This window comes from Neovison vison, chromosome 11, assembly GCF_020171115.1.
Source record: "Neovison vison isolate M4711 chromosome 11, ASM_NN_V1, whole genome shotgun sequence".
Taxonomy (NCBI): domain Eukaryota; kingdom Metazoa; phylum Chordata; class Mammalia; order Carnivora; family Mustelidae; genus Neogale; species Neogale vison.
In genome coordinates, this window is record NC_058101.1 from 188,791,879 (window position 1) to 188,810,315 (window position 18,437).

The window sequence follows — 18,437 nt, forward strand, 5'->3', positions numbered from 1 at the left end:
CAGAGCTGGACGTTTTTGAAGTCTTTGCGAATCTTCCCTAAATTGTCTTTGGCTCATTGCTGAAATTACATGTTGAGCCTGAGAACATCACTTTTGTGGCCCTTTTATCTCCTGCTTGATGTCGTTCCCCAGTCTGGTAACCAAGACAGTGGATGGAGGCAAGGGAAGGGGAAGGCATCCTCACAGGACAGTTGTCAGAAGCTGTGGTGCAGAGGCTGGGCTCTTCCTTGGGGTGGGTTTTCGTTTCCTCCAGTTCCATCTTTCTGGAGGGGTAGGTAAGAGCAGAGGTGGACAGAGTTCATGCAGCTGACAGGTTACTCTGTCATTGCTGCTCCTGGCGGACTCCTCTTGAAACGGCCAAGAAGAAGCTTGACTTCTGGGAAAGAGAGAGCTACTTGGGGGAAACCAGGAATAGCTTTCTGAGCGATCTTCACATCACAAAGAGATTGATTGGCTGATGTCAGAACGAAATGCAGGTCTAGCAACGAGTCAGTGATTGCTGTTTCCCCCACTCACATTTCTGTCGAATGCACTGGTTTATAAAGTGCTTTGTCATGGGTGTTATCTGATTTGACCCTTCCCTCAACCCCGTGGGATATTATTTCTGTGTTTTATCAGTTTTAGAGGTCAGCATAGTGTGCCTCTCTGAAGGTCATGAAGTTGGCAAAGCAGAGCCATGTTCTAAACTGCTGATGCCTGATTAAATCACAAGACCATTCCAAGGCTCTGGAGTTTCCACTGTGGGAATCACTGCTGGCGAGGCACAGAAAGAGTAAAATAATTTCTTACCGTTTGTGAAGTCATGTGGAGGAAGCAAAAATAAAGTTGTTATATTATGTGGTACGAAGACAGATCTAGAAACTTACCCGAGTTGGAAGCCCAGCGGGAAGATTCTTGAAGGAGGCAGGGTTGGGTTGTCCCTTGAAGAATGGAAGGGATTTGGGACGATTCGGGAAGAAGGGGGTTGGGGAGTACCCAGTGAGGGCATGGGCTTTGTCTTGGGCACATGGCTGGTGCTTACCCCCTACTGGTGGGCTGTCTTTCACTCAAAACAGGCTGGTCAATTTTTTTCAACTACCAAGATACCGAATTATGATTTCTTCCTTTCTGATGAAAGAAATTCTCCCCCGTCACTGTCTTGCCCCTTACAGTGCCCTCAGAAGGGACCCGTGCACTAGGACAGGTTGCTAAAGAGTGTTTGCTTCCCCTTGATGTCATAGGATCCACAGGTCTTCCTTTCTCTAAGGTGGCTGCTGGTTTCTTCAAAATAACCTCCTCTGTAACTTGGTTAAGAAAACTTAAATGGGGACGCCCAGTTGGCTCAGTCGGTTGAGTGTCTGCCTTCAGCTCTGATCATGATCTCAGGATCCTGGGATCAGGCCCCTCATGGCACTCGTTGCTTGGTGGGGAGTCTGCTTTTACCTCTGACCCTCTCCACTGTTGCTTTTGCTCTTTCTCTCTCTTACTCACTCACTCTCAAATAAATAAAAACCTAAAAAAAAAAAAAGAAAAAAGAAAAGGTAAATGTGCAACTTCTAAGTATGATAAGTGGAATTTCTTGTGATAGTTCACAAACATTACGAGATGGTCTCAAAATCCCCATGTGTTTCCTGTGACAGGTTTGTGATTCTTACCCTACTGAACTGTATGTTCCCAAATCGGCCACGGCACACATCATTGTGGGGAGTTCCAAATTCCGGAGCAGACGGCGATTTCCTGCCCTTTCTTACTACTATAAAGATAACCACGTAAGTCTCAAGGCATGCTTTTGTTTTATGCTTTGCTTTTCTTGTTTTATCATAAACAGGCATTTTCTAGCAGCCTTCTGCTCTGTGTGTGTGTGTGTTTGAATTCTTAAAGGTATGTGGATATTGTTGAGTGTGGTATTACACAACATAACTCTCCTTAAACTCTTACCTCAGGTAGAAGTTGACCTTTCATGTTATTTGACAATAAAGTAATGGGATGCTTTCAGAAAATACCTAAAGCTAATCATCCAAGCAAATGTCTGTCCTTTTTTAAGTATCTGTCCTTTTCACCTTGGGAAGCTCTGTGCTCATTTAAATAGTGCTAGGTATCCTTTGAAATGCCTGTTTTAGAAAAGTTTCCAGAATCCATGGTACCTTCTTCTTCTTTTTCTTTTTTTTTTTTAAATGGCACACTCTTTTGAACATCCTCAGTATAAGAAATCTTTGTTTATGGAGAGTGGGTTTTATTTTTCTAATATTCCTTATAAGGGGCACCTCGGTGGCTCAGTCGGTGAAGCATCTGATTCTTGATCTCAACTCAGGTCTTGATCTGAGAGTCATGAGTTCAAGCCCCGTGTTGGGCTCCACAATGGGTATGGAGCCTCCTCAGAATTATTTATAAAAACCAGGACTGGATTTGTCGGCAACTAACACAGCTTCTAAGTAACAGTGTCTTAAACAGGATAGAATTTTATTTTCTCGCATCTCACATAAAAACTCCAAATGTGGGCCATCCAGGCCTGGTGTCTTGGTTGTCCATTACTCAGTCCACAGAGACCCGAGCTTCTGCACCTTTCTGCTCCGCCTTCCCTTGTCTTTGGTCCTCATCGAGGGGTATAGCAGATGACTTTGGTACCAGCCAACACTTCCAGAGAGCAGCAGGGGGATGGGGGGCTCACGGGCCCTCATGGCTTTCTGAGGAAGCCTCCGAAAACTGCCACGAGACACTTCTGCTCACCTCCTGTTTGGTCAGAACTGCACAGGGCAGGTGAGAAAATCCACTTTTCCTGGGTAACTGTGTAAACGTCTAAAAATTGTGGTTCCATGTCTGGGAAAGACAAGAAAACGCATTTGGGGAGCCAAGAATGGCCTTTGCCGCCCACTTCAGAAGTCATGTGACTTTAGCCGGGTAAAAAGTTGGGTTTAAAAGCTAGATGATAGGGCACCTGGGTGGCTCAGTGGGTTAAGCCGCTGCCTTCGGCTCAGGTCATGATCTCAGGGTCCTGGGATCGAGTCCCGCATCGGGCTCTCTGCTCAGCAAGGAGCCTGCTTCCTCCTCTCTCTCTCTGCCTGCCTCTCTGCCTACTTGTGATCTCTCTCTGTCAAATAAATAAATAAAATTTAAAAAAAAAAAACTTTAAAAAAAAAAAAAAGCTAGATGATAGAGTTTTGGATTCAAAGGCAAATTGAGAGCCAGAAACAATTGCAGCAGATGGGTGCGAGTGTGAACGCACACACGTGTACCTGCCGGCGAGGGCGTAGGCTCGGGTCTGTGTCTGATTCTAGGAGGAGGTTTCCAGAAATACCTTGAACAATGCCATCTGCACCGAGTAGGCTTACAGCCTTCTGTGCTGTGTGCTTTGGCGGCAAATATTCATTGAGCAGGGTACGTTCCATTAATTGAAAGCATATAAATTGTCTTACTTTTAGTTCCATTCACTAGGGTCTAAAAATGGCAACTGTGTTATTAATGTTCCGTAGTCCTTGACTCCAGCTGTATTTCAGCCTACACAGAGCCAGAGCAGTGGTGAAAGAATGATGTGAATTTCCTTTAAAAAAAAAAAAAAATGCAAGCGAATAGGGAATTTCATGGCATCCTATTTGAAGTTAGGATACCGGTAGCACTGACGCTTTCATTCTTCGATAAAGAAGTAAGAGAGGGAGGATCTTTTATTCTTTCATTGTTGTTTAAGAGGTGAAGGTGGGCTGGGTATTGTGAACGTAGGGTCTGTCCTACTTCTTCTCCTTCTGTTCTGATGTTCTTGAGAAAAGAGACTCTTATCTTGGTCAGTGTGAGTACTGCCAAGGCCAAGTGTGCGATGTCTCGGAACAGGGAGGAAGTGTTGGCAGGAAGACCCCAGAAGCTCTTCTCCTGCTGGCTTCAGCTTCTCCTCGTTCCGTTCCTGCTCTTGGGTGTCACTCTTGACTTGATCTCCAGGCTTGAAAATGAATCATGCAGCCCTCAGGGATGGTGGGAAATAATTGATTTCCTGTAGTTAGAACTTGCAGGAGGACAATGCCTCACGCTTAGCTCTTCTTACAAAGTATTAAACAGAGATGTGTTTCTGAGCGTTCCTCGGTGAACCAGTCACCCCAGGGAAACAGTCCATGTGCCACGTACCCGCACATGCTGACCCCTCCCCCCTCCCCCCAGGAACTAAACTCTGTCCTGCACACAGCAGAATGATTCGTTTTGTGTTTTATAACGACACTTAGGTCTCAGTATCAAGGTTCATGATGTAAATGCTTCTGATGCAGCTAGGGATTTTTATCAAGGGAAAGAGAGACAAAGGTGGACATCTGGGGTTAAATGGTTGATGTGTGACATAACAAAGCAGCTGTTCATGCTGTCATTGCTCCGGAAAACTCATCCACAAACCAGGCAGTCTTCCATAAAAAAGTAAACAGATAGGAAAAAAAAAAAAGTAAACGGGTGGATTATGTAAATTTGCTGACCTTTCTTTCTTCCCTTTTGTGATTTTAGACATTTTAGACTTAAGAGTATGTATCCTTCACCCAATACAACTTAATGCATGTGAATAAGAAAATCATAATCTTTTAGCTCCTCACATAGCCTTCTGTTACTGAAGGGCCCCTTTTGCGGGTGAGGTGGCCTGTCTCGTGTAGTAGCGGGATCTGTGTTAGATTATGACCTGAAGTGCATGTCATTGCTTGAGTGAGAAGTCCTGGGGAGAATCCTTTGATATAAATGTCCCTGCTGAGGGAACACCATTCCTTTCGGATCAACTTTTATGATACATGGTGTTGTAATCCCTCCCTAGTCACTTGTTAGTGAGATGAGGATTCCTGCCCTAGGGTTCCAGGGAGGGCTGCATACATGACCCCTGACACGGGGCAGAAGCAGTTGTCAGTGGTCTGAGTTGTGTGCACTCACTTCCCAGGGAAGGAGCGCATGGCGTACCATACGGGGCACCCCCGGGGTGGCACTCAGGCATAGAGTGAACCAGCAGGGACTGGGGGACTTTCTAGTGATGTCAGCTTCCTAGGGGTGGATGTGACTGGCTTGTTGAATTCCATGGGCTGGCAGGGCACTGCAAGCCTCTGTTCAGAATGAGTCGGAGCTGCCTCAGATCTGCAGGGAAGGTTAGCCAGGGGGCTTTCTCCATAGGAGCAGGGGATAGAGGGACACTTGCTGTTGGTTAGTCGAGACCCTCCCAGTTTTACCGATGTTGGAGGCAGCCCAGAATAAAAATTATAGGCCTTGAAGTGCGCAGGGTTATATAGAACCATCCAGACTCCCTTTGGATAGCAAACTATCAACAGCTTTGTAGGTAACAGTTAGAGATGAATAAATTGTAAATGTCACTTACATTTGGAACCTGCGTGTTTTTGTTATTTACCAGCCCTTAGGACTGCTGTATGCTTTCTTCTTCTGTCCTAATGTTTCAGTTGTTTTTAAGACAATTTTTAAAATTGTTTTTAAGCAGTTTTGCTTTAAATGGTTAATAGCACAGTTTCCCAAATTCACAGTACAAATCTTTGGGAAACCAAACTCTGTAAGATTTCCAAAGAGGGATTTCCCTTAAGAAAAATACAGACCTTTTCTCTTCCTTTTATACCTAATGTTTATTGAAACTCACTATGTGTTAGGTACAGTTCTAGGAAAATTATAAACCTTATCACAGTCTGTAGTTTTGAAGTTATCATCCTCATATTGTAGATGAGAAAACCGAAGTTCAAAGACCATAGGTCAGTTACCCAAGATCATATACCAGGGGAGAGCGAACTGTGGATTGAAAGCCAGACCTTCTTGGATGCCACATCTTAATTCTCTCTGACTTATTTCTGCTTCCTGACTTATTTCTGTATGTGCATGCTATATTATTTCAGTTAAGAATCCAGGATCAGAAAATGTTACGCCTGGATGAAATTCCTGGCTTCCCTAATTATTTATTAGCTGTGTGACATTGAGGAAGTTACTTCCCTTCTCTGTGCCTTGGTTGCCTCATTTATAAAATGGAGCAAATGATAGATCTTCCCAGGTACGGTAATTGAGAAGATTAAATAAAAACAACACAAAGTTTTTATAATAGTGCTTTTCACATAGTAAGCATTCAAAAAAGTGTTGGATATTTTAATTACGAGTAGTGTTGTAAATGACGGACTCTCGTGACCCTTCACCATTGAAGGCTTCCCCTCTGCTCTCAGGTGACAGAAATCCGTGAGAAAGGCGGCCAGGTTAGGGCGACATTCTCTCCACAGCGGGACTGGCTGTGTTACGTTGAAGGTGAGCAGACACACCTTGAGGCTACTCACAGCTCCGCGCAAAATTGGTAACTAAATGGGGGCGCCTGGGTGGCTCAGTGGGTTAAGCCGCTGCCTTCGGCTCAGGTCATGATCTCAGGGTCCTGGGATCGAGCCCCGCATCGGGTTCTCCGCTCAGCTGGGAGCCTGCTTCCTCCTCTCTCTCTGCCTGCCTCTCTGCCTACTTGTGATCTCTCTCTGTCACATAAATAAATAAAATCTTTAAAAAAAAAAAATTGGTAACTAAATGTTAGCCCCAAGGCAATGAAGAATTCCCGGTGAAGTGTATCTAGAGGTTATGAAGAAAATACAGCTACAAAAACCTTGAAAGTAGTTGGTTTAATCTATTTGGTTTAGTTTATTGACCATGTTTAATCGTGGAACTGTTCTGACTTAACCCCTCACTTAAGACTAGCTGCTCTCGCCCTGCAGGTGATCACTGATGGCCGTTGTCGCTCTCTGGCTTCATTTCCTCGTTGGAGTCCCATCGGTCCAGGGACTTCAGGGGTCGTGTGTGCATTCTCAGACACATTCTCACCCTGGAAATGCATTTCCTTCCCGTCTAAGTCTTCTGATAGTCTAAGACATTACCCAGTTAACTAGTATTAACCCGGTTAACTAGTATCTCTTCAGCCCATGAAGTATCAGGTAGAACCAGCTCAGAGCTGTTGGCTCCGCCGCCAGAATTCCCTCAGGGCAGGGGGGCAGGGCCTGAAGAAACCGAACCCGCAGGTGAAGCACTGAGAAGCCCTCTGGGGCGATTTACTTAATACCCATTGAAGCTGCTTGGCCTCTCTTTCCAGCCTGCCTTTGGTCCCTGCCTCCGGAACTTCCCTCTTGCCTGCTGTCCTCATCTGGGTTCAGGCCCCCCAGCCCCTTTCTCCTCCAGGCTGCACTTGCACTTCTGCCAATAATTTAAGAATTCCACAGCTCGGGGCGCCTGGGTGGCTCAGTGGATTAAGCCGCTGCCTTCGGCTCGGGTCATGATCTCAGGGTCCTGGGATCGAGTCCCGCATCGGGCTCTTTGCTTGGCAGGAGCCTGCTTCTCTCTCTCTCTCTCTCTGCCTGACTCTCTGCCTACTTGTGATCTCTCTCTGTCAAATAAATAAATAAAATCTTTGAAAAAAAAAAAAAAAAAGAATTCCACAGCTCTGGAGCAACTCTGCTGCCTCTTTGCTTTGCCTGCCCCTCTCCCATGGACGTCCCTCCTGGACTCTGAAAACCTGGCTGCAGGGCCCGGAGTTTTGTTTTGTTGTTGTTGTTGTTGTTAAATATTTATTTGTTTATTTTGGAGTATGAGTGAGTGGGGAGGGGCAGAGGAAGAGAATCCCATGCCGACCCCTTGGTGAGTGTGGAGCCTGACACGGGGCTCGATCCCACAACCCTGAGACCATGACCTGAGCTGAAGCCAAGAGTTGGACCCTTCACCAACTGAGGCACCCAGGCGCGTCAGCACTCTTGGCCAGCCTCAGTGATTGCCCTCGCTGTCACAGAACCGTGCTGGAACTCTCTGGCAGTGGCCCAGTTACGCATCCAGCTGCTCGGCGGTTCTGGGACTTGCCAGCGGTCCCTCAGCGGAAGGATGGTAGTTAGCAAGAGACATTCCCACCTTCTCCAGGGAGGAGCACCAACGCTTCCTTTCTTCGGAGGAAACCCAAACCCCAGCTAAGTTGTCCTGGGCTGAACTTTAGGGACCGTTAAGCTGTGCTTGGACTCAGAGCTGGGTTGTCCCTTCCTGGAGCGAGGCCAGTAGGCTCTGCCACCCCCATGTTGAGCGAGTTTGCCCTGTGTCACCTGCCTCTCTCGGAGGCCTCTCTTCCTCATGGAGCCTTGCTCCCTCCACCCTCTCATCCAGTGGACTTGCAGCCTCAGTGAAGATTCTTGGCAAGACTCTTTCCTTTAGTGTTAACTAGTACTTTCCCACCAAAGTGTAGGTTCTAGAGCTGCAGGGAGGTATCCATACTCCGCTCCTAGTACAGCAGGGAAAGGTTCATGCTGTCGTAGATGTTGTCTGTCAGCACAGCAGACCAGGGAGATTGTAGCATAGAACACAGCCTGATGGCAGAGGAGCCCCTGTTCCTGGGCAGCCTGGGGCTGTGCTTGCTGCTGTCCTGGGCGCAGAGGGAGCTTGTCACAGCGGGAACTTCCCTGGTTAGGATTAGAACTGGTTTTTGGTATTTGTGATGTTTCCAACTGAGCTGGTAAAATCTGATGCAAAGCATTACACAATAACTTTTTTTTTAATAGTCTTGTTATTAGCAGTATCCTGTAAATCGTAGAACAGTTATTTGCTTTATATTTCTACCTTCAACGGAAAACGAAATAATACCAGTGAAAGGGAAAGTAGGTTACTTAAATGGCTTTATATTCCATGACTTAAATCCTATTCAAAACTTCCAAATTCATTCCTAATTTCTTCCTTAGAGAAACTTAGCACTGCTTATCCTGGTGGTGGTCTCTCTGGCCTGAATTAGAAAGACGCCAAGCTCGATTTTTGGAAGGCGTGTCTACAAGCCGGTGTTGGAGGGGGGGTGTCAGGGACCCAGGGGGTCGTTGCTGGGGACAGGGTCTCAAGGTGTCCAAGGGCACTGACGCTGCCGTGTCCCGCAGGCCTCCATCTGCCGGAGCAGCCAGCCCCTGTCCGGCTTCAGTGCCCGGTGCCTCGAGGACGAGCAGATGCTCCAGGCCATCAGGAAAGCCAATCCGGGGAGCGACTTCATTTACGTTGTGGACACGCGGCCCAAAGTAAGTGTTGCTGTTCCGTGCATGTCTCTGCAGCCCCGCAGCAGGGACGTGGAATGGATTGTCGTCCCCGCTCTGGGTGCCTCGTCGGCCAAGGGGCTGCTCCTCTTTGTATAGTCAGGATGGGGCCGCCCGGCTCAGTGAGTGTTTCTCCGCGGGTGCGTGTGTTTGCACCGGTGAGGTTCCAGGGGGTGTCCTAGGCTCCTCAGCACATCAGGTCCTTTGGAGAGTTTCCCTGCTCCTAGCATCGTGCTGGGTAGACAGTCCACACAGCGGAAGAGTGTGGTTTGATCTTCAGCTTGCTCTCCTAAATACACCAAATTATTTCTTGGTCTGTTTCTAAAACGACCTTTTCTGCTCTGACAGTAAGAAATTACTCTGGCGCTCTCACACTTTGGTGTTTATGAGGCGTTCAGCTGCACCATTTCAGATTCAACTTGCAGAGATCTGAATCTGTGACTCGGGGAGATTTACGATGTGCAGTGTCAAGTAAAAACATAATCACAAAGTAATATGCATACTGTTGTGTTGATGTCAAATAAAACCCCTGGCATATAAAAGTTTCTGTTAAACTGAAAAAAAAAAACCTGGAAGGATAAATACCAACCTGTTAAAATTCCGTGGAGAAGGGAGGATTTAGAGAGGTAGAGAACTTTCTACGTGTCTTGTTTGAAAACAGTATTTTAACTGTGCATGTATTCATATACTGATTTTATAATTTAAAAGAACAGTCCACAGGAAATAATGGATCTAGTTGTCAAGGGGTAAGCCACGTCTATCATGCAGGGTATCTCCCATCCTGACTTCCATTTTTTTTTTTTTAAAGATTCTATCTATTTATTTGACAGACAGAGATCACAAGAAGACAGAGAGGCAGGCAGAGAGAGGAAGGGAAGCAGGCTCCCTGCCAAGCAGAGAGACTGATGTGGGGCTCGATCCCAGGACCCTGGGATCATGACCTGAGCAGAAGGCAGAGGCTTTAACCCACTGAGCCACCCAGGAGCCCCACTGACTTCCATTTTTTTAAATGACTGTTAGTGTTAGGTCTAATTTAATTTCCCATTCCACTGTTTAGACCCACTTGTTTGTAGATCAGTTAACAAAACGAAGCCTCGGAGGGATGGGCCAGTGAATACATAGAAACCCAATCACCTACCAGGCAGGGCATCTGTAAGACAACATGAGCTAACAAAGCCAAATGGCCTTATTCAACATCTCTGGCATGATAATTTCTTGCGAATAATGAAAATGGGCCTGGCCCTCTGCCTGAAAAAAGAGAGAAATACATGTAGCAATCTTTCCACATAGGCATGGAATAGGGCTCAAGATCTAGTGAGCAACAAGAGTGAGAATCAGAAAATACGTATAATGTCATCCCATTTATGTAATAATAATTATAAAAATTATATAGTACTTTATGCATTTAAAGAATCTGCAGGGGTAGTATACCCCAAACCGCTGACAGTGGTTTTTCCTGTGAGGTAAAAGGAAGATTTTAAGAAATTGTTTACTTTATAATAATTACAGTCCAAAAATTTTTTTAATCATGAAAAGGTTCAAAGAGCATGAGGACCTTAATTCTAAACATAGTTACCACATAGCCAACAGTTCTGCTCCTAACTTGAGAGAAATGAGAACATATGTCCACCAAAAACTTACCTGTGACTATTTCTTCATAGTTAATAATAACTGAAAAGTAGAGACAACCACATGGCCATCCACTGAGAATGAATTAGTAAGATGTGGTATATCCATTCAGTGGAATATTATTTGGCTATAAAAAGAAAAGCAGTACTTCCTATACTACAACACAGATGGACCTTGAGACCATTACCCTAAGGGAAAGAAGCCCGTCACGGGGGCCCATGCCTCGTATGAGTCTGTTTGTGTGAAATGTCCAGAACCGACGGATCCATAGAGACAGAAGGTAGGCTGGTGGTTGCCTTGGGCTAAGAGGATTGACTGGAGGAAGTGGAAGTGACAGCTAATGGGTAGAGGGTTTCATTTTGGGGGAATTAAAGTGTTCTAGAAATAGAATGTGGTCATCGTTACACAACTCCGTAAATACACCAAACACCACTGAATCGTGCACTTTGAGCGGATGGATTGTGCGGCCTGTGAGTTATGTGTCAACAAAGCTATTTTTAAAAAGAGCATGAGGACACAAGAAACATCGGAACAGGAAGCAGGAAGTGCAACCAACAGCCCCAATCACTAAAAAATATACATGGACGTTAAGAATACCTAACTATAGACATAGTCTGCACTCACGGGCCGTATGAGAATTGAGAATTGGATATTATCCATTACGTAGGCCCTCAGACCCTGGCAGTTTTCAATGCTTCTCTAAGCCTCATTTCATCAAATACTGTGATTCTCGGCCTGGTTCCCTTAATGTGATGTTTTCCTGGTGTAAGATCAGCGCCCTAGTCATACCCTCGACCTCCACCGGTCCCGGGCTCCTGACGGCAGCACAGCGGTGGGACACCCGTGGGCGGGGAGGCGGCGAAGGCCTCCTTCCCAGACACCAGATCAGCAAACCAGTCCCAAGATCAACGATAAAGCCCATGTTACAGCTGGAGCCCATTCTAGCAGACGACACATGGATGAGTCTCTTCCTTTTAAGTAATGTGAAAACAAAACACACTGGTGAGAATCTCAAACTGGAAAACAAAACAAAAACAAAACGAATCTGCTCTGCTGGCAGATTTTCACTTGAAAGCCACCAGGAGCCCTCTGACTTGACGGTTCTCTTGGGGTGTGGGCTTTTCTCTCTGGCTGATCGCTCTGCCGCCCCTCCCTTCTAACCTCGGCTGTTTTCTGTCCTCCTCACTGTACCTTTCATGTAAGTAAAGTGCAGCTGTTTGGAATTTCCTCAAGACCCGAGGGGAATTGAAGAATGCCTGCGTCTTAGGCACATGCGGGAGCCCAGGAAAAGGAAAAGATGGGCAGGGCTTTCATGAATTGGGGTGCCCTTCTCCTGTCCTGCATTCCCAGATTTAAATAAAGCCAGACAGATGCACCTACTCATTTCAGGGCCAGTGATCCAAGTGTGTACTATACCACATAAACCTTCTGGAAAATGTGGCAGCTGTTGAGCCAGGCGTATTCCGGATTTAAAATGAATTAATCCAGAGGATTTGATTTGAAGGGTATATTTAGCACGGCGCGTGTTTACTCATGGCGATAAGAAGTTGGAGGCTGATCCATTAAAGAAAACTGGTGTGTCATCCGAGTGCCCCGTTGTATTTGCTTACCCAGCCACACACTTGACAGGAGTTCTGAACTCTCTGCTTTGGCCTCTTGTTCTTTTCAAGAACAAGTCTGTTGACTTCTGGTTCATGAGTGTTAGGCTTCCTTGGTAGCCAGGGACGGAGCCCATGGTTGTTATAGGTGGTAGGAGCGGGCACTGGGGCCCTGCCCTGACTTTGCTCTCCAGTTTAACTAAAAAGAAAAGGGCCTGGGTGGCTCAGTTGTTAATTGTCTGCCTTCAGCTCTGGTCATGATCCCAGCATCCTGGGATCGAGCCCCACATTGGGCTCTCTGCTCAGTGGGAAGCCTCCTTCTCCCCCTCCCACTCTCCCTACTCGTGTTCCCTCTGTCGCTGTGTCTCGCTCTATCAAATAAATAAATAAAACCTTAAAAGAGAGAGAGAGAGAAGGGATCAGGAGGCATCTGGATCATTCCTGTCCTGAGAGCAAGGCTCGCCCCACACGCTGCCTGTTGAGATGAAAGTCTCCTGAATTGCTTGTTGACATTAAAATCTTGGGAGGCAGAGGTGGTGAGGTCCCAGCATGTATTGATATCTGCCCAAAAACAACTCTGCGCTTGAGGGCATATATTCCTGCTGGGATTTGATGTCTTTTTTTTTTTTTTTTTAAGATTTTATTTTATTTATTTGACAGAGAGAGATCACAAGCAGGCAGAGAGGCAGGCAGAGAGAGAGAGGAAGGGAAGCAGGCTCCCCGCTGAGCAGAGAGCCCGATGTGGGACTCGATCCCAGGACCCTGAGATCATGACCTGAGCCGAAGGCAGAGGCTTAACCCACTGAGGTGTCTTAAAAGAAGATAGGAAACCGGGGCGCCTGGGTGGCTCAGTGGGTTAAGCCTCTGCCTTCGGCTCAGGTCATGATATCCCAGGGTCCTGAGATCAAGCCCCGCATTGGGTTCCCTGCTCCGCGGGGAGCCTGCTTCCCGCTCTCTCTGACTGCTTCTCCACCTACTTGTGATATCTCTCTCTTTCTCTGCATTAAATAAATAAATAAAATCTTAACAAAAAAGAAGAAGAAGAAGGTAGGAAACCATACGGATGCAGTAGGTGTTGAATTGTAAAACAAGAGGAGCTCAATTTTCTGTCAACCTTGTCGATGACTTCAGGTTACTTTTAGTCGGGGACTTTGCTGAGCTTATAAAAATGCTTGTTTAATTCTTACAGTAATCCTGAAAATGAGATGTTTTCTTTTTAAGGAGAGGGCTTAGATTTCGAGAGGTTAGGTATAAATCTGCCCAAGGTCGCACAGTTGAGGACAGAGCCCGCGCGCCGGTGCAGGCTCACCTGTGGCCAAAGCCTGGGCTCTGCCCACGGGGCCGTGATGCCCTTCACCGCACTGTCCCGGGGAGCCTTGCGTCTGCCTCCGCCTCAGCAGGGCTGCCACCTCCGAGCACACCGTAGTGAAGCTGCAGACACAGAGCTGTAGAACCTCCCAGAAGCTCATCCAGAATCAGGCCAGGGCCAGAGGGGCCAGCAGGGCTCTGAGCTGGGCTCTGCCACCAGCACCCTGGGAGGGAGCCCTGAGCTGAGAAGGGCGGAGGTTGGGCGGCCGCTTGCCTCTGCTGATGCTCTGCCTTTTGTCCTTGCTGCTTCCCCCCAAAGACGGCTTTGTGGTTATGGTTTCTAATTGCTCCCTGTAAGCAGGTTTTAGTGGCATTGTGGGATGCTGGCTGTTTTTGTGTTTCTCTGGGATCAGTAATGAGGTCGCTTCAAGTCCCGTGGGGGGTGGGGGTAGGATCTGAGAGAATCCGTTGTAAAGATTGGGGCGCCTGTAAGAGGAGAATGTAGGACCTCCTGTGTTAGTGGGGTGTGTCCCGTCCCTGCTGAGGGCCGCCGTGCTGCGGTGAGCAGGGGGAAAGGGAATTGGAGAACAGCAGGGTTCCGAGAGGTGGCTGGTCTGCACCCCTGTTGGGTAGTGCAAGGATGGAGGGATCTCCCATGGGTCAAGTGCACACTGAGGAAGTGCGCAGCAGCCCTCTTGCTAGTGTCCCTCCAAAGAGGGCTTGTCTCCTAGCAGTCCCCAGCTGCACGTGACTGCGGGGTGTTTGCTGGGGAGGCAAGCTGAGGGGATTAGCAGAGGCTGAAACCAGGGGGATCTCCCATGTCAGTGACCTGTGTACCTCGTATCTTCATGAGCCCACATGCAGGCCCTAGGAGAAGCAGCATTTGGACCCTTGCAGCGAGAGGGCAGTGATGCCGGCAGGTGTGTCCAGAAAAGCAGTGACATCAACAGAGAAAGAATTGTGGTCTTGCCAGGTTCATAAAGAGATGTTTACCCCATCCCTCCTCTGTACCTACCTCCGCCACACACCCCCCAAAGCAGATAGGGCTGAGAAGAAAGAGGAACGGGAAGGGAGTCAGAGAGCAGACCCCTTCCCCTTCCCCACAGTCTGTAATGAGGGAAAGAGATAATTTTGCATCTCATATGGCATTGGAATTTTAAATGGAGCTGGATGGTGATTTTTCTCTCTTGAGTGCAAGCCAAAAGCTATTCATTCTGCCTAAGATGCCCTCCGGGATAGAAAGGAGGATTTCACTCGCAGAGTTGTACACGGTAGTTGCGAGAAAGCAAGCCTTCTCATATTTTCATGTTATGCCACAGGTTCAGGCTCTTGGTTTCACCAGTTAGAGATGGAGGGAGGGAACGGAGTGTCGCTCGCTGCTAGGCTGGGGCCCACGCCTCCTCCTGCCAAGATAACTTTTGTTCTCATTTCCCAACCCGGTCAGATCAGCTCCCGCCCTTATGCAGGTACAGAATGTGCTCTGCTGAAATCGGAGACTGAGGGCTAAGAGAGATCTAGTCTTCGGAGTGACCAGGCTGGCCATTAAGTTGAAATCAAGATTATCGTTGGCGAAGTTCTCCTGGTTTTGGTGTGTCTGACGGATGGATTGATGGACGGTCACAGGAAGAATCTGGTTCTGTTTCTTAACATTCTTGGCGCGTTTACCTCTCCCCTTCAGTCCAACATTCAGTCCTTTGTCGGGCCAGGCAGCCCATCAGTAAATCTTCCTGAGTCTCCCCGCGGAGCCTACGTCCTCCACGGCAGCCCAGGGGGTCTTCTCCGCCGTCTACACGACATCCTAAAATGTTCCAGCAAACCTGCTCAGAATCCTTCAGTTGCTCTCAACCGCCGTTAGCCTTCTGATTCGGCCTCTCTGTTAGAGGACTCGAAATTTTTAGCCTCTCTCGCTCCTGCCACCATCCATGAACCATCGACTCCGGCCGGCTCACAGATACCCACCTGCCCCTTGATTTCGTGTCCCACCTCTTCTGGAATGCCCTCCCCTTTGTCTCCATTTCCCAGATGACTAAGTCCACCTCAAGGCTTTTTGCTTTCATGAGACGGGATCCCCGATCCCCTAGGCCACATGGTGCTGGTCCCCATTTGAACTCCTGTCATTCCCGGCCTCTGTTGGTCACTCAGCTCCTGCCTGGTCCTGGCCGATGGAGTCTGTTATTGTCTGTGTGCTTTCCGTGCCACACTCACAAGTTTATGGTGGCAGGAACAGCTTCTTGTTCATCTTTTTATTCTGTTCAGCATCTGACATACAGTAAGTGTTCATTAAGAGTTTGTGGAGAGGCACCTGGGCTCAGTTAATTATGTGTCTGCCCTCAGCGTGGGTCATGATCTCTTGGGGTCCTGGGATGTGGCCCCATGTTGGGCTCCCTGCTCAGTGGGGAGCCTACTTCTCCCTCTGCCTCTCCCTCTGTGCTGTCTGTCTCTGTCTCTCTCTCTCAAATTAACAACAACAGAAAAAAGGGGTTGTGGAGAAATGAGTGGGTTCTTTTTATTTCACTGATAAGCTTTTCTGCCCCCAAAGATGCTGGGATTATCAAATAGTGGAGTGAACTTGGGTAAGAAAACAGCATTTTTTCTCAGCTCTGCGTGTCATTTTTCTGTTGTGTTCCTTACGCATAAATTGAAGCTGGAATGCAGTTACCTCCACTGTTTTACTTATCTGAGAATTTTTTGGAATGGAGTTGTATAGCTTTTCCTTCGCTCGTGAGAGCTGCAGTTCTCAGCCAAAGGCATGGGGGACAAATTAGGCTTATTCTAATACTGTTTGATTTACACAAGGCAGATTTTATCTGGAAATTTATTAAATAGGTCCAGGATAGCTTCTTGAATTTTTATTAATCCTCAAACCATACTTCCTGTCCTGAGGGTTCAGCATTTGCTACACTATCCTGATAAGTCCTTAGTAAATCGTGGAAACCTTGACAAAGTACACTTCGGATGCTAGATTAAATAGCGCCATCTTCTGTTCATTATGAGAAGTATCGTTGACTTTCAAGGAGCCATCTTGTGTCGCTCCTTTGCTTTGAAAGACCAAACAAATTATCCCATGTCACAGGGTCTCAACTGTGTATGAATATGAACAGCGTTCAAATTATACATTCAAAGGATAGTACTAATGGTATTTGGGGTTTTATTTACTACACTATTTAAAAAGGGTATCTCTGCAGTATGTGGTAAGGAGGCCTAATTCGAATTATTTAAGATACAGAAGAAATATAAGGCTCATGTAGCATCAAGATTCTTGCAAGTAATCTATTAATTGTTTTATTTTACAAAGTTTGTTGTAAAGGATAGGGCAACAGCGTTGGAAAATAATCATGCAAAGGAGTGACATTTTATAACAGTACATTTCAAAAGAATAATGACTATAGGTAATTTTAGGAAAAAATTCCCCTTAAAATATTTAAAGATTTTAAAGCATAAACATGAGTTGTCTTCATAATAACATCATTTATATATAAATGTGTGTGTGTGTATGTGTATATATATATTTTTTTTTCCTTGAGGAAGACCAAACCCTTTATTCTCAGAGCATGCCCAGGAGAAAGGTGGCAATCACTGAAGCAGTGTCTTGGGCTGATGTCACAGGCACTAAATTGTGAGCAGGACCACTCTGGAGAAGGGAGGTGTCCACTAGCCCCAGCTCTGAGTGGCACCGGCTTGCCCTCTGCTGTTTCATTTTTCACTTCTAATACCTGTTATGTCTATTATTTGAATTACAAACCTAATATATTTAGTAACAAAGAACACAAAGGCATCAAAAGTAGTATTTGTAGTGTTCCCTGGTGCTTATCCCCTCAGTGTTTCTGCTCTAATTGCTGCCATGTTGGTATCCATGTTCATAGGTTTTGTTTTTGTGTGTGTGTGTTTGTAGTTTTAATCTGCTTAATCAAACATGTATAAGCATAAATACATATCTGTACTTTGTTTTATAAGGAATGAGATTACTGAATGAATATTATTCCTTACGTTACTCTTTTCACTTAATGATGTCATGGGCCAATTCCGAGTCTGTCTGTCTCTAAGTCTGTCTCTCTTTTTTTCGCTCTCTCTTTCTAGAATCTATGTCTTTTTGTCCCTGTAGAAGTTCATGGTGTGAATATACCATAATTTATCTACCTGTTGCCCTATTGAGATATTCATAGGTTTTCACTATTATAAAGTTTTAATAAACATCCTTGGACATTCTGTCTTTATGTGCTGATAGTTTTCATTGTGTAATGATCAGATCTGTGCCAAAGAATATTTTTGCTTTTAACTAAGCTTGGTTTTTAGCTTTTTAAAAACTTGGCTTTTTGAGAAGTATTTGTTAATTTGTGAAATGGATATATATATTTTTTTCTGGCGGTGAGTGCCTGGTGTCAGTTCTCTGCCTGCGTTTTGTGGACCGCAAAAGAGCATGGTCAGTGACTAGCACTTTCTAGGATGGGACCACCTGCTGAGCCAGACAGCAAGGATAGAATTGAGCAGTGATACACCCATTCCAGAAATGTATATATTTCCCAGCTACGGCAGGACTTGTCCCCTTCCTGGTTTTAGTTACACAGGACGGGGGCAGAGGTTTGCATTTAATAAAATTCTTCTAAGTCGCTTATCTTTAACTCAGTTTGTACTGGGAGATCCCTACCAAATACAGCACTGTGGTAATGAAAGTGGCCTAGCAGGTCTCTAGATTGAAATTAAGAGTCTGGAGAAAATGGCTCTGGAGATAGTTCAACATGCACTCACCATTTTAGTCCGTGACTCCTGCTCAAGGTTTAATTGGGGGATTCTTGTAGGCAAATTAAGATCACACCACAATTCCTATTGGATAATGAGTTTATTGGCAATATAATATTGGAAGATAGAATTTAAGTTACAGAGCTTTGGACTGCCAGCTGTATCTGCTGAT

At 46.2% G+C, this 18,437-nt stretch overlaps 1 protein-coding gene across 1 annotated transcript in view; it reads left to right on the forward strand.

Moving 5' to 3' along the window:
• MTMR7 (myotubularin related protein 7) overlaps nucleotides 1–18,437 on the forward strand; it is a 107,246-nt gene that overhangs the window by 62,721 nt on the left and 26,088 nt on the right. Inside the window, exons 5-6 of the mRNA XM_044225507.1 lie at nucleotides 1,620–1,748; nucleotides 8,844–8,978. Coding sequence (XP_044081442.1) covers nucleotides 1,620–1,748; nucleotides 8,844–8,978 — 264 coding nt within the window. The remainder of the gene's footprint in view (nucleotides 1–1,619; nucleotides 1,749–8,843; nucleotides 8,979–18,437) is intronic.